At 40.3% G+C, this 15,564-nt stretch overlaps 2 protein-coding genes across 12 annotated transcripts in view; one reads left to right on the top strand and one right to left on the bottom strand.

Moving 5' to 3' along the window:
• col9a2 (procollagen, type IX, alpha 2) overlaps positions 1–5,503 on the top strand; it is a 42,569-nt gene extending 37,066 nt beyond the window's left edge. For all 3 annotated transcript variants that reach the window (XM_042435650.1, XM_042435651.1, XM_042435653.1), the window contains 13 exons: positions 888–932; positions 1,051–1,104; positions 1,195–1,248; positions 1,336–1,389; positions 1,485–1,556; positions 1,909–1,944; positions 2,066–2,110; positions 2,536–2,568; positions 2,720–2,866; positions 3,013–3,067; positions 3,238–3,426; positions 3,513–3,590; positions 4,179–5,503. In XM_042435650.1, the coding sequence (XP_042291584.1) occupies positions 888–932; positions 1,051–1,104; positions 1,195–1,248; positions 1,336–1,389; positions 1,485–1,556; positions 1,909–1,944; positions 2,066–2,110; positions 2,536–2,568; positions 2,720–2,866; positions 3,013–3,067; positions 3,238–3,426; positions 3,513–3,590; positions 4,179–4,384 (1,068 nt within the window). In that variant the 3' untranslated portion in view covers positions 4,385–5,503. The remainder of the gene's footprint in view (positions 1–887; positions 933–1,050; positions 1,105–1,194; positions 1,249–1,335; positions 1,390–1,484; positions 1,557–1,908; positions 1,945–2,065; positions 2,111–2,535; positions 2,569–2,719; positions 2,867–3,012; positions 3,068–3,237; positions 3,427–3,512; positions 3,591–4,178) is intronic.
• Positions 5,504–5,833: 330 nt separating this feature from the next.
• col16a1 (collagen, type XVI, alpha 1) overlaps positions 5,834–15,564 on the bottom strand; it is a 70,569-nt gene continuing 60,838 nt past the window's right edge. For all 9 annotated transcript variants that reach the window (XM_042435346.1, XM_042435343.1, XM_042435347.1 and 6 more), the window contains 12 exons: positions 13,809–13,853; positions 13,548–13,601; positions 13,333–13,386; positions 13,173–13,223; positions 12,550–12,639; positions 12,388–12,423; positions 12,229–12,273; positions 10,560–10,757; positions 10,275–10,338; positions 9,901–10,077; positions 9,726–9,803; positions 5,834–7,532 (listed from right to left, as the gene is read on the bottom strand). In XM_042435346.1, the coding sequence (XP_042291280.1) occupies positions 7,339–7,532; positions 9,726–9,803; positions 9,901–10,077; positions 10,275–10,338; positions 10,560–10,757; positions 12,229–12,273; positions 12,388–12,423; positions 12,550–12,639; positions 13,173–13,223; positions 13,333–13,386; positions 13,548–13,601; positions 13,809–13,853 (1,086 nt within the window). In that variant the 3' untranslated portion in view covers positions 5,834–7,338. The remainder of the gene's footprint in view (positions 7,533–9,725; positions 9,804–9,900; positions 10,078–10,274; positions 10,339–10,559; positions 10,758–12,228; positions 12,274–12,387; positions 12,424–12,549; positions 12,640–13,172; positions 13,224–13,332; positions 13,387–13,547; positions 13,602–13,808; positions 13,854–15,564) is intronic.

Here is a 15,564-nt window from a genome sequence, read left to right as displayed (position 1 = left end):
GGCACATGCAAATAAGCCTCTCTGTAAATGCCTGTTGTCACTCAAACCATGAAGGAGGTCAGTCTGTTCTTCCAATTCAGCGAAGTCAGAACACAAGCAAGGGAAACCAGCCTGTAAATTTTGGTATGTTTTGTTTTCTGGGCACTCATCCAGGTTAACAGTGACCCTGTGACCCACGCTGTTTTAGAATTTAAACCACCTTGAAATAGCATTCTCCCTCCCACCTCGAGTGATTTATCACAATCAGACCAGTGCGTATACACATATATGTGTGTGTGTGTGTGTGTGTGTGCTTTTGTGTGTGTCATTCTGAATAAGGGGTAATGGAGCATGAGATGCACACTTTGCTGTGTGGTCATTGCGGTGACACTAACACTGCTGCAAACTCAAACACCATAACTTAGCCTCTTTTGTGCTCTGCTGCGATATACCATCACACCCACCTACACTCACAAAATTACTGCAAGGAAACCTGCTGCAAGGTATATGGCTATGGCTGCAACTCGGCCTGTTTTCATTATTGTTACAGTATATTAGGCAGCAGCATTATTACCACCCACTACCAGCACCGACATACTAATATCTACATTTATTACCACTAGCATTGTCAGAGTCCTTCCTGGAATTTCAAACATATGAAGTAAACTGCCCTCACTATTCTGTCAGAGTAAATATACAGAATGCAAGATACAGGCAGATTTTTTTTTAGAGTTTTCACCTTGATTTGATAGTGTATAGTGTGGAAACATAGGGAAAGAGAGAGGGGTAAGACATGCAAAGCCATAATCAAACCTTATATGGTCCTAACCATTAGACCACTAGAATGCCCGAGATACAAATGTAACTTTGATTTGCACTATTTTTATTCTTTTTAATTTTCTCTATAGGGATTACCTGGCAGTCCTGGGGCAAAAGGTGGATCTGGAGCTAAGGTAAGCCTTTTACAAAATCATATAACGTTGTGTTATATTGATCTTGTTTTCAACATTACTTTTTTCTTTTTTTCATAAAATGTATACCTTTCTTTAGTAATTTCCTTTCCCTTGGTAGGGTGAACCAGGACCTAGAGGTCATGCTGGTATGGCCGGTGCTCCTGGACCTCTGGTAACACACAAAGACACAGACAAAACATCAATGTTTTTATGCATTACAGTTGTGCTCTAATGCTAAATTGGATCAACTGCTTGTTCCTAGGGTGAGCCTGGCCTTCCTGGTGAGCCTGGTATGGAGGGAGTTCCTGGACCCAAGGTAAAAATCCCAAATAATTACATTAAAACACTAACAACTGCTCCTACATTATAAACCAGGCATACTCACCTCACCTGACTTCCACAGGGTGACAGAGGCCAGCGAGGACCAGCTGGGCCGCAAGGAATTGTCGGCAAGCCTGTAAGCTGCTTCTTTGCATTTCTGTCTCTTTTTAAACATATTTGAAGCTGATCTGCTGCTGTACTTTCAATTCTATTTCTAATGTCTCCTGGCAGGGAAACAAAGGAGAGAGAGGACCCATTGGTGTTCCAGGCGCCCAGGGCCTTAGTGGAACCAAGGGAGACAAGGTCTGTGAGCAAAAACAAATACATAATGTATATTGCTTTGTGAAACATGTGTATCATTGCCTGTACTCAAACACACTTCAAAATAGTTTAGTTACGCAGACTTGTCCATTGGGGGCAGTGTTTACCCATGAATAAAAGTCACACAAATCCACAGTAAATCACAGTTTGAGGCAAGTAATATAAATGATAATCTAAGCATCCTCATCGTCCTTGTTTTAGAGATCAAACAACATCTTTCTTACTTTGTGATCTCTGGAGTCACTTGCTGGAATCAATATTTAGTTCTTTTTTTTAGGATATTATAATCTAGATTTGACCACATTTACATTACATGTTCCCTTTCTCTCTCCAGGGCTTCCAAGGAAAAGTTGGGTCAAAAGGAGACATTGTGAGTCAGATTGTCAGAAACAAATCTCTTACACAGTGCTGTATTTTAGCTGTGCTGACAAATACTTTCTACATCCTTCTCTCTCACCCTTTTTAAAAAGCTTTTTCTCTGTCGCTTTTAGGGTGACCCTGGTGTTGAGGGATTGGCTGGCGAGAAAGGTGAAAAGGTAAAAATCATTATTGCACAACCTAAAGCTGTTTCAAACTTCTTGTTATAAAGAACTGCCAAAAGTCTTGGAATCTACAAAACACTAAAACTTGCAGGCTTTAGATAAGGAAGTTCAAACATTTGGCTCTAAAGGCATCAAAGCAGAGTGATGTATAGCAGAGAATTTTATAATCATACCAAAGTTAAGAAGAAGAGGAAGTCTGTTTTTGAATTTGCATGCAAATCCCCATAATAATCCAGATGGCAAATGAGCTATTTACATGACAGTGAAGCAGTGATGCACAGTGGCTCTTTGAAGCAGCATTTTAGGCATTCATTTAGAACATTCATTCTTGAATTATTGCTCAATGAGTGTCTCTGAGGCAGAAATGATGATGGAAGTGATGAATGTGAAAATGACAAAGTTTCTCGTTGCTGTGACAGGGTTTGTCTGGCGAACCGGGGCCCAAAGGACAGGTGGGCATCACACCGTGCAGAAATCTGAATCCCAGACATGTTTCTTCCTTCCTTCTTTTTCCTCCATTCTGCATCTTCAATCATTGCTTTATTTGTGCAATTATCTGTCTTATGTAGGACTCACTCTTCCTTAACACTTCTCTCTTCACAGCAAGGAGTGAGGGGCGACACTGGACACAATGGTCCAACTGGAGACCCTGGTAAACCAGGTGACCAGGGACCACCAGGACTGCCCGGTCCTAGGGGACTCAATGGAGAGCGAGGAGTACCCGGCATGCCAGGCATTCAGGGAGCAGCAGTGAGTCAAGTTCATTCTTGATGTGTGATGCATGGAACATATATGTATATAAGTATTTATTGATGCACTCGGTCGATAATGGAAATGTGATATTGGAAAGCGCTGTCAGAAAAAGTGTTGTCTTATTCTGCTCTTCCTCTCTCCAGGGACGTGACACATCTGACCAGCATATCATTGAAGTGGTGTTGAAGATGTTGCAGGGTGAGTGTCTAGACCTGAATATTCACCTTTGATGTCCATAGGGGATATTAGATTAGCTCATTTCCCAAAACTACTTTCATCTCCTGAGTATGCAGTTGCCCATCATCAAAGGTTATTCAATCAAAATCTTTCTCCACTGTAAAATGATGATGATGTCTCCTCTGTCACAGAGAGGCTAGCAGCAGTAGCAGTGAGCGCCAAGAGGGCTGTGCTCGGTGGAGCAGGTGTAATGGGACCACCCGGGCCTCCTGGACCTCCAGGGCCAGCTGGCTCCCAGGGATCGCATGGCTTACCTGGTCCTCGTGGCATTCCTGGTATTATTGGAGCACCTGGACAGATTGGAAACACAGGGCTCAAAGGTACAAATGGACAGTATGGCATCAAAACATTTACATATTATGCATTGATAGATTTCAGGGTTCTCATCCTCTTTTGTCTTCACCAGGAAAGAGAGGGCCAAAGGGTGAGAGAGGAGATCCTGGTAAACCCCACCCTGGACCGCCAGGACCCCCAGGATTACAGGGTAAGAGCTGAAGCCTCCCATACTGTAAATGTCAAACAGTAGGATTTTATGTATGTGCATAAACCTTGCACATGTGAATGTAAAACAATTTAAGTGTGTTTTACTGACCAAAGGTTAAGAAGAGGAAGAGGGCAATAAGAAAGTGAAGGACTTTGCATTACAGCTTGCCACAGGAGAGCCTGCTCAAAGGCATTTTAAAAGCATCATTAACTTCAGTCATTTAACAGATGCTCTTGAATGAGAATGTAATAGGATTTCAGCAGTACACCCTAATTCAGACTCACACTCAACGACGCACACATACACACGGAGTAAATATATGCATATATACATTACACATGTGTAATTTAAGTTCAAGAATGGTATTTCTACTATTAGAAACCACTCAAGTTCTCAAAGTGAGTTTTATGGTTGAGTGTTAATAAAGCAATTAGATATCTTGACAGCTTTCAAAATTGTAACATTTTAGTGGATGTAATCATCCTTGAAAGTTTTCAGTGATGACAACTTGAACTTGTAGTTAATCATTTTTCATTTTCCAAAATCAGTTAAAATCAATACTTGACGTGGAACCTTCTGCCTCCACAGGTCCTCCTGGTGTTGATGGTGTGGCTCGGGATGGTAGGCCTGGTGAGAGAGGACCTCAGGGAGTAGCCGGAGAGGCTGGTCGCCCGGGAAAGGCGGGTTCGCCAGGTCTCCCAGGCTTCTGTGAGGCGGCGATGTGTCTGGCTGCATCAGCGTACACCTCCCCGAGACTACAGGAGGCGGGAACGATCAAAGGACCCAATGTTTAGAGATCCGTCTCTCTGTCAGCAGCTCACGACACCTGGGAGACAAGGGCGAGAGATAGGGCGAGAGAGAGAAAGAGAGAAGGAGAGAGACCACTCTTCTCAGTAGAACAACATCGAGAACAGGGGGTGGGGGGCAATAGTAGGGTGACTGGATGTACACCCCCACCCCTCCTGAAACTGACAACCTGAAGTTTTGACTGATGGGACATACTCTGATCTTAATCCCCCACATCACCATGACAACCACAGCTCACAGCCACCCACATCCTTCTGAATTCTCTAGTGTTTTGGATGATGTCAGTGTCAGCCCCATCCAAATATCCCAGCCCTGTTCCAGCAGCGAAGAGGAACAGATTCATATTACATCTCCTTGTCTCCCACCACAGTATCTATGAGCTGAGAGGACCTGAAAAACCAAGTGTGGTGAAAGGTGGTGTTCTTTTACACCACGGTCACTTTAAATGGTTTTATATATACAATACTTTATTTGTGATGTGTTCTAAAGTTAAAATGCCTTGCCTCTCTTGCAACATCACACCTGATGCCTTAAAACTGTGCAAAGGACCAATAAATGATTGCAGCCTAAATTCACACTCAGTACTGTACTGTACCTTTTGTAAAATGTAGTATTTTCATCTGTAAACTTGAGTGAAATCCCTGATTTACCTCATGTGTACATTGCCCCCCCCACCCAATACCCGCTTTCTACCCGAGTCTCATTTTAGAAACTAACGACTAGCTTTATCTCTTCCTCTTGTTGCCTGGCAACAGCGTATCCCGATGGGCACTCCCATCTCCCACAATGCAGTGCTGTAAATCTTTGTAAATGTGTGTTGATTATTATGTAGAGAAAAAGGAATGGATTACGATATGCACCAACAGAAATCCTGTGTTAATGAATTCAGTGAGTAATAAAAGTTCCTACAGAAATACTGACTTTTTCTCAAAACGAATCAGTTACAGTCCGAATGGGCTTCCTATGCCACTGTCAACTTTCCACAGGGTGTCAGCGATTTAATGACTGATTTATTTTCATCAACAGAAACTATTTATTGTTCTTAATATAATCATCTGTATAAAGGGTTTTTTTCTCCTGGCTGTTCAGGTCAACCCAAACCAATAAAAAGGAACCTTTTGTAAAATCCAATGTTCTTCTGTATCATGTGGGGAAATGGAAAAGACTCATTTAATCAGGCTCATCTCTTTCACCTCCCTATCTTTTAATTTTTCCTATTTCAAATCTTTGATAGTAGCAATTAAAATGGCCTATTACTGCATGTAAATAAACTCCCACACCTCCAAAGCTGCAGATGCTCAGCATTTTGTCAACATTCTTCCACGACGGCCAAAAGTTCCCACATACATGAGCATATATAAGTAGAAAGTCAAACACACACATTCCTTGCAATGAAAGACAACCACACTTGTTCTGCTTTCAAAATGTATCTTTTTTTTTTTTCCTCAAATGTTTAATAAAACAACATATGTAAGGCACATGATGGGTTGGACAACAACAACATATGACACAAAGCAACATATACACAGGCTGGAGAGTTGATGGACAGCAGTGCTGCTATTTGAACACAGATTTGACAATGATAACCATGTGATACAGCCTCTTTGAAAAACAATTTAATTCAGTTTTAAGTTTAACATTTCACATGAGTAAGCTTGTTAGAAACAAAGTGTGACCACAGCTGACGGTTCTGAATTAGAGTTCCTTTAAGTGAAGGTTTAGCTATGAAGATGGTATGATTTAAAGCTCCACAGACTTCCACATATAACATTATAAAAAAATAACAGATAACAATCCCAAAATACAGTAAAATGTAAACTATAAAATAAAGCAATTTGTGATTCATTATTTTCAGAATATCTTGTTTGTCCTGTGTACCTGTAGTGAATGGGCTCAATTATTGCTCATATATTCTTGAACAAGTGGAAGAAAACTTTGGAATACAAAATGAGACACAATGCTTTAAAATGGCTGCATTTCCAAAAAGATTGGAGTTAAAATGACACAAAATGAACTCTAGCATAATAACAAAAGCCAATATGCTTTCTCATGTAAACGTAATTTTCTTCTATAAATAATTTGTCTTTTACTAAACACATGATTCCATTTTCAAAGCTTATAGACTTCAGAAAAATATCCCTTTGGCTTTTTTATTTGCTGTATTACCACTGACAATGAAAAATAAGTGTCTAGCCATACTTATGCCTTTTATTAAATGTTTTGAAAAAGTATAAAAAGCCACTATATATAAATATAAATATATACAAAACAGTCAATCTATCAAACAGGGTATGGATGCACATTTTTGACATCTGTTTCTACAGAACAAAAATAGACATTTCTGGGGATATTTTCTTACAAATCAAATTCAAATACTGTGTATCACACCTCAAGCACTGAGACAGAATATTAGAAATGCATGGGATGCACTCCGAATGTGATTTTGTGAGAAGGGAAGAAAGATATGAGAGGTGGAAGCAAAGTGCTACAATAATTGTGTGTATTCTCTTCCTACAGATTTAAACAAAGAAAATGAAAAAACAGAAGAGGCCAGAATTAATCGAGGAGAAGAAAATACAGATTGTGATTCTTGTCACCTCCCCTGGGTTGTTTGAAAATGTACAAAGGAGTGAAAAACAGTGAAAGGGGAAGCTGAGAAAAAAGAGGTGAGACCAAATAAGAGTCAGTAATATGTCAATGAATTGGCATTCATAGTGAAAAAGAATGATGCAATAAAAATGTGCTGCTGGTGTGTCTTTTCAGGCCTCAGTTCCAGTGGGGTCCTTAGAAAAGAATTGTGGATTTTTGCACAGAACTACAGTAGAAATCTGTGTGGCTAAATCTATACAATTCAACAACAGAGGCAGCTCCTTTATTTCATCTTGTGGTCAGATTTAATAACTTTGGGTCATGGTCTTTGGCATCTCTCACCTCTAGCCCTCTACCAGGGGCCCTTGATAGGTGGGCCCTTGGGGGCGTATTCTACTTGATGGCCCATACAGTCTCCAGGATTACACCGGCCATCATGTCCCTTTGAACCAGGCTGCCCAGGAGGGCCCGGGATCCCAGGAACGCCTTGCTGGCCAACAGGACCTGGGGGTCCCATCTTACCATAGCCTGGGGCTCCTGGGACACCTGAAGGAACAAATGAAATAGGAGGAATGCAATGATGAGCACTACACTGAAGACAAAATATTCAAAAGGATAAAAATACACTCTTTGGAATTGGAGTTCAGTGATTGCCAGTCCGTCCTTACTACATTCCAGACTCCATTAACATATTGCTCAATTTAACAGATTATGTATAAATCAAGTAACGCATGACTTTGTATGACTCCTAAAGAAAAACTTTTCATTTGGGCTGATATTTAACTTCACCAGCTCTTCTGTGAACGAAGTTAAATAAACTAAAGTAAGATGTGAAACGTCACTGTTTGACATTCCGAAACTCCGCCAGTCAGCACCTCCACACAATTTTTATAACATGTGATTTCATTAAATCAGAGTTCTGCTTTGTGAAACATGACATCAAATTTATCAGAAGAATTGAGTGAACTGTGAAAAGTCTGTTTGAAGTTAATATACATTTTAAATGACTGATGACAAAGCAGCAACACAAACATGGCAGTTTTTACTGTGTAGTTCGGCCTACAGTCACCTGTGTACTAATGATTGATTGGGAAAAAGTATTTAAATTCTTTTTGTGACGTTAATAGTGTCATGTTGTGAAATTCAAAATGTATGTAACTGTAAACATTTTTATCAGTTTTATCATCAGATAAAGTCCTCGACTGTTTCCTATTGTTGGAGGAAAACCTACGTTAACATTGTTAATTTAACGGAGCCGAGCTTACATCTACATCTACTTCTGTCTAAAAGATCATTTATTATTTCTTATGGTACATAAACTGACACTAACTCATTTGGCAAACATTTAATATAATTCAGTATTCATTTTAGTTCCATGTAAAGTGAAAAAATGTGATGTTTCCCAAATAATGTTTGCCTGTCTTAAAACGCAGTTTACACATTTTTCAGAGTTAGATCAGATTTCTACTGAGTGAAACATGACCCCGAATTTAGTGGAGGATCTTAGTAATACATAAAAAGTCTGTTTTGTCAGCTAATAAACATTATGATATAAACATTATCAGTGTCTGATAACCAATAATGACACACTGACACTATTTATGGTTAGGTGTTCTTTTGTGTATTTTGATGTGCTTGTTAAAAAATAATTATGTTTTATGGTGTGACAAGGCTGTGATTAAAGTCTGGTTAGGTTTAGGCACAAAACGTCATGGAGAGTGGGTAGGGAGCAACGGGCCTTTGGAGCAGTGGGCTTTTGTTTTCGGGATATCAGGCTGTCGGACTGGGGTTTCGGTCCAGTGGGAAGTTTTTCAAACTATTGGGGTTTCGCAATGATGGGCCGTCAGACCAATGGCACGGCAACAGCTAGCCTGCCCCTCATACAACCACAACTTACTGTGTTTACATTTTGTTTTTGTATGGATTGAAAAAAAATGTAAAACTTGTGAGTTAATCAGCTTTCAAGATGCTGGTAATGTTTATTTTTATGCTTAGGAAAAGCCAGGCTAGCTGTTTCCCCCTGTTTTCAGTTATGGTTATCGGCTGCTAGCTGTAGCTTCATATTTAACATCAGAATGCTATAGATCATCTCACTAAACTCAAACATCAAAAACAAATAAGTGTTTGTCAAAATATACTCCCTTTTAAATGTTTATTTTAATCCATCTTTAAGTAACTTCTGTGAATAAAGTTGATAGAAGATGATAGTTAATAATGTGGCAAAGCAAACATAGCATCAGAAAATGTGTGGAGTGTTCCATATAAAGTAACTGAAAATTTGCTAATTAAGCCAATGTTATCTTAAGTCTGTGATTAAAGAAGGTCAAATGTTGATTTGGGAGGTATAAATCAGCCAATTTAATGATGAAAAATTAGTTTAATCATGCTGGCAATTTCAAATCAACAACACCAACTTTTTAAGCAATTTGCATCATTAATGTAATGTTGTGTTAGCCCACTCTGTCAGAGGGGTTTTAGTGTCAGGTGTTGCACAGCATTATGGATAACAGGTGATTGTTGCAGATGTAAGTGCCACAAGAAAATTTGACAGAAAAAGGGAACTGCAACTGAAATTACAATTCAAATGTTTGAATGACTAAACTTAAAAAACTAAAAATTTAAAAATTTTTAAAAAATCAACTTTAGCTCTTTCACCAAAGGCTTTCCCAAACCAAAATTAAGCTGCAGTGTCACATAAACAGAAGTTTTACTGAACCATGGAATAGTAGGGTACATTACCTGGTGCTCCTGGAGGTCCTGCATCTCCCATCTCCCCAACACCCTTATCTCCTTTTACTCCACTGGGTCCTCGTGGTCCTAAAGATAATTATATGTTTTGCCTCCTTTAAGTTAATGATGACACTTATGTCACTATCATGGTGCTTGTAAGTATAACTATAACTGAATGGCTCACCTGGGGGTCCTTGGCCTCCTGGCCGCCCTTGTCTGCCTATCTGTCCCGGGATGCCAGGTGCACCTGGGGTTCCAGGATTACCAGGAGTACCGTCTTTCCCTGGGGGCCCAGGCCGACCTGGGGATGCCACCATCTCTACTGGCATCTGCATGCGAGACATGTAGTAGGCCATTCTCTCTGGGGAGGAGAAACATGCGATAGCAAACAATGATTCCACAATAACAATAAAAGCTCTGTCCAAAAGGAGAAATAGAATAATTCTTTGAAAGAAAGGTATACATTTGAGGAGAATATGTTGCTCTAGACTAGAAACTATGACATTATGCACAGTTAACATTCACACAACAATTCCAGAGATTAGCGTTCGCCCTCACCATCAAAGATCTTGATGACCTGCTGGCGGATGAAATTCTTGATCTCATCATGATTGACTACAGCCTGTGAAATGACAGAGAAACAAAGAGAGAAGCAAAAGGGCAAACATTAATCAAGGCAGATAATGAAAAAATCCATTATTTACAAGAGCAGATGGAGCTAGTGAGCGCCCCTGGCCAATGCACTGTGTGTCATCACCTCTTTTCACAATCAAGCTGGATACTGCATGTTTTGGAGTTGATATAAAAGTGCTGTGCTGTAAGTGTGATGGAACTGTATCTCACATCATTTCCTGGTGACCCTGCAGGTCCAGGAGGCCCGGGGAGGCCTGATGAGCCTGGGCTGCCCCTCTCTCCTCTGGGTCCAACTGGGCCAATCATGGGCTGTGCATCCTTGGCGTGATATCCTACACCACCACCAGGGGGCCCCGGTCTACCTCTCTCCCCTGGAGGTCCCCTCTGGCCCGTGGCCCCTGGTTCACCCTAGGAGATAGATGTACACAGGTCATGGTAGTGGATAAAAGATAATGCCAGTCATGTCAGTTGTACCTTAAATACTGTGTGTATTCATCCATCACAGTATCCAAGTGTCTTGCATTACGATATGAATTATTATCACTGATTATAATACAAGCTTTTATCCATTTATGGGCCAAATATTCTATCACTAGCTCATCTATTTTATGATGATTATATTATATGTCTTGCTGGAAAACTTTAGATCACTTATTAAAACTCAATATTATGGATATCTGTTATTGATTACCTTTGACCTTTTTTTCAAGAAAAAGTTCAACATATTGGGAAATATGCTTATTTGTTTTCTTGATGAGACGATCCATTCCACTTTCATGTCTGTACATATAAAGCTAAAGCCAAGAGATGGTAGCACCTGTAAAGCTCACTAATTAAAATGTTATATCTTATTTGTTTGATATGTACAAAAAACCTTGGTGTAAAAATGACAAGTTGTGGCTAGCTGTTTCCCTTGCTTCTACACTTTGTGTTAAGCTAAGCTAAGTCCTGGTTGTAGCCTTATATTTAACGGACAGATATGAGAGTTGTATCAATCTTCATCTAACTGTTTTCTAGAAAGGACAATGTATTTCCCAAAATGTTGAAATATTCCTTTAATGGCTTACTATTAATTTAGGGTTCATTAAATTGCTCCTTCTGCTTTTTTTGATTTTGAGAAGCATAAAAATCATTATTGACCCTCTTTCAGAAAATAAGCAGCAGGCTTTTGGCTACATCTCACTTTCCACACAACAGCACCCACCACTTGGGTTGCGTAAATACACTCAGAAAACAGTGCTGCTATATTAGTGACAGTGATTTATTGAGGACAAAGCAGCCCATAATGGACGTCTAATGTTTACACATCACCGACAGACAAGTGGCTCTTGAAATAGAGAGGAGGGAGAAGAACAGAGGAGTCCATTCTTGTCTTTCTCCTATGTTCTCCTCTTCTGTGCAGCTAAAGCCCTGACAATGCCGTCCTGTCAGTGTGACAAATAGCCTCATCTAGCATCTCCCTTCATGCTTAATAGCATTATCCCATAGGCAGAGAATAACTATATCACTGTGTACTGTAAGCCTGTGTCTAAGGAGAGATCCAACAGGCTCTAGCTACAGAAAGCTAGCATGCGGCCAGTTGCCAGTTTGGAGAGGGGTGATGTGAGGTGAGGGGGAAGGAGGGTGTCAGTGTGAGGGTTGGAGGGTTAGTAAACTGATGACTATGTTAAGTGCGGGTGCTGAGTGGGCAGAAAGCGAGAGAGCAAGCATGTTCAGCCCAAGTCTCCCTGAACTAAAAGAAACAGAGAAAGGGGTACATCTTTCTGCATTGAGACGGTCTACCGTAATGAATGGTAATGGCTGGCTGATACGTGGACTCTTTGACAGCACACACAGTCACACACTGTAATATACTGTACCATGTTGAGTTGGCTCTTACCTTTTGACCAGCCTTTCCGTTCTCCCCTGGCATGCCTGCCACCCCCTGTCAAAACAAAGAAAGAAATATCCATTAATGAATGAAATATACACATCCCTACATTGATCTCGCTCTATTATAATTTAATGAGGACAAACACCACACCCAGACATTACTCACATCTTTACCAGCAGAGCCATCACTGCCTGGTTCTCCCTAAAAGACAAAGTCAACATAGGAGAAAAGGTAGTGAGATATATTGGCGTGCTAGCTGTATGAATGATATTCAATTAAATTTGGCCTTAGATATGCTTGCATTTTTGGTTGTTTAGCGGTACTGACCATGGCCCCTGGGTACCCGGGTGTTCCTGGAGGTCCTACCATTCCTGGGAGACCCCTCTCTCCATTCTGACCCGTATCTCCCTTTATACCCTGGAGATGGAGGGAAGGAAGATGGAGAATTTAGATTCCCTTTTATTGTTTGCGCTTTTGGCAGCAAGACAGAATTTCAATTGTATCTTGTTCCACGCTATTGCACTATCTCTCTTTCTCTCTCTCACACACACACACACACACACACACATACACACACACATGCACGCACACACATATGCATACATAAACAGCTGATAATGCATAATTTTCACATGGGGACACTTTATTAGGGCGCAATTATTTTAACTTGTTAATCTTTAAATTAAGATGTCATCTCTGCTCATCTATTTTCTTTGTTGTGTTCAGTTTGTATAGCTTTCGTAATTATTTACTAGAATCATTGTTAATGTTAGTCATAGTAATTTGTTAGTATCATCCTCAGTGCTCATTATTTATCTTTTTCGTATGTACCATTTTTTTTCAGCTGCTGAAACAGCCCACATTCCCCTTGTGAATGTAAAAGATTCACCTGATCCAACTCTTGTTCTTTAAAAGTATAATGATCACATGTTTCAGAGCATCTCTCTTACCATTCCTGATGGACCAGCAGGTCCTGGAGGTCCAACTGGACCTGTAGCACCCTGTTAGGGAAAGTAAATACACATATTATTCATGTTTAACACACTAACATATTACAATATTGACAGAACAGAAATAAACAGACTGAGGTTAAAAGGACAATGAACTTACAATGTTGCCAGGGGGTCCAGGTCGTCCCTGAGCTCCTGGGGGTCCGGGATCACCCTGGAAAGGTCACAGATTGACCTTTAGAGATCTCTAGGGTTACACTGCCTGTGATAATATAATCTTGCTTTGGGCTTGTCTGTATAGTTTATTGATGTGCTCTCTAATGTTTATTCAAATCGACCTGAGTTAATGATACTGTAGAAAGCAAAAATACTCACGTCATGTCCTGGTCTGCCTGGTGATCCCTGTGGGCCTATAGGCCCAGCCTCACCCTGGAGAGATGAGAGAGTAATGAAAAGGTAATAGAGGAAGCAAAATGAGGTAGAGCAGTAATAAAACCCTGACTTGTGTCATGACAGTTTTGCTAATTATCAGTGTGATAAAACAACTTGGCCTAATGCACCAGCAAGAGGCAGAAATTGTATGTAGACAAACAGACAGACATAGTGCGATGGTAAAGCAATGAGTTGTTGGCTAACCTTCTGTCCAGGGAAGCCAACATGGCCAGTTTTCCCTTTGAATCCCTGAGGAGAGACATCAAAGGGAATGAGATTGGTACAGTATCAAAATTCACAAAGTCGAGGCTGCCAAAGAACAGGCAGACGTGTCTTTGAAATCCTGAACACCTGCCCTTGGGTAGAGCACAAACTGAGATACAGAGTGAGAGATAGAAATAAAAAATTAGGGAAGAGAGGGAGAGAGAGAGGCAGCAATGTATTTCTTCATTGAAGCTGACTGTAGTGTGTGAATACCACTATCTGGTAGAAAGTGAGAAAGATCTTACAAAAAGATTGAAAGAATTTTCAAATGGGGTCACATCACCGGTGACATCTACAACATTAACAAGATTTTATAATTAATGCACATACTAATGTGGCATGGTATTGAGTGCCAACTGGGTAAAGTCAGTTAAATGCACAATATGTAATTTCAGCTGCTAGGAGTCTGTCAATCAAAACAATAACAAAAGACGGAGTGTGATGATGGTGTGAGGTAGCAAGGGATCATGGGAGTTGACGTCTTCATTGTTAAATAACCGGCTTCTCCGGGATAGGATTACTCCAGTGTTAATCGTTCAGAATGTTTTTACCGGGAGCCAAATTACCCACAGAGGTCTTCTCCTCTCCAAAACAAATGGACCCAGTGATTACAGGTAAAAACACTGAATGACGCAGTTACACCTAAAAAATCTGTTTCTCCGACGATGTTCAGCGAGCACCGAATGTCCGGTGTGGGCTGTTAGCTGAGCTGCTGCTAACATTTGCTCTGTTTATTTTTTCTTATAACTTAAGATCCAGACGTTTGGCAGGTTTCTCCTGGGAGCCGAATTATCTGCAGAGGTCTTCCCCTCTCCAAAAAACAAACGTACATGCAGATTAAAATCATTAAAAATACTAATTAAAGCTGTTTCACCTAAAAAAAAATCAATGTTTCGCCTACGATGTTCGGCGAGCATCGGACTTCCTGGGGGGGCTGTTAGCCGAGCTGCTGTTAAGGCTTGCCCAGTTTATTTATCTGATAACTTAAGATCCGGACGTCCAAAGACTAAAATCCTTCATCCAGCTAAAAGATATAGTTAAAAACAACCTAAATTTATCACGAAAATGTGGCTTAAAACTGAATGAAAGTCAATTTATAACAGTTTCTGTTGAAGAACCACAACGCCGATGTATTATCTTGTATGTGTTGGAAACATTTGGGATAATGTAAGTACACAACTCAACAACATAGGTCATAGGTCTAGTTGTTTTTAGACATTTTAATGTGGAATAATTAGATATTAGGCTATAGCTTTAAGTATCATAAGTCACACTTTGCTAATTTGCATGGGATACTGTTGATGAAGCTATAGAAAGGTCAACAAGACTCTACACAGCCATGCTTGAGGCTCTGTGAGGCTGTACTTAGGTGTTTCGAGCTAAATGCTAACACCACCATGCTAACATGCTCACGATGACAATGCTAACATACTGATGTTTAGCAGGTCAGATATGTAAGAATTTTTAAACCAAAATGCAAGTCATAGTCTCAAGGGCAAAAACAATTTGCCCATGTTTGTCCATGCTCTCCATAACGAGCTTCAGCTAGGCTAGGTGAAAAAGGTTTACTCATGCGGGTTGATTTGCATAGTTTGCTGTTTGTGAATCTGAAGGTGAGTCTTCTCTCTCATGGCAATGCAATGCAGTGTATAAAAAGTATGTCTTCAACATTGCATCTGCCAAAACCAACAAGCTG

The sequence above is a fragment of the Thunnus maccoyii genome, chromosome 15 (assembly GCF_910596095.1).
Source record: "Thunnus maccoyii chromosome 15, fThuMac1.1, whole genome shotgun sequence".
Lineage (NCBI taxonomy): Eukaryota > Metazoa > Chordata > Actinopteri > Scombriformes > Scombridae > Thunnus > Thunnus maccoyii.
The sequence above is the reverse complement of the archived record's forward strand: the minus strand, read 5'-3'. Positions and strand labels throughout refer to the sequence as shown.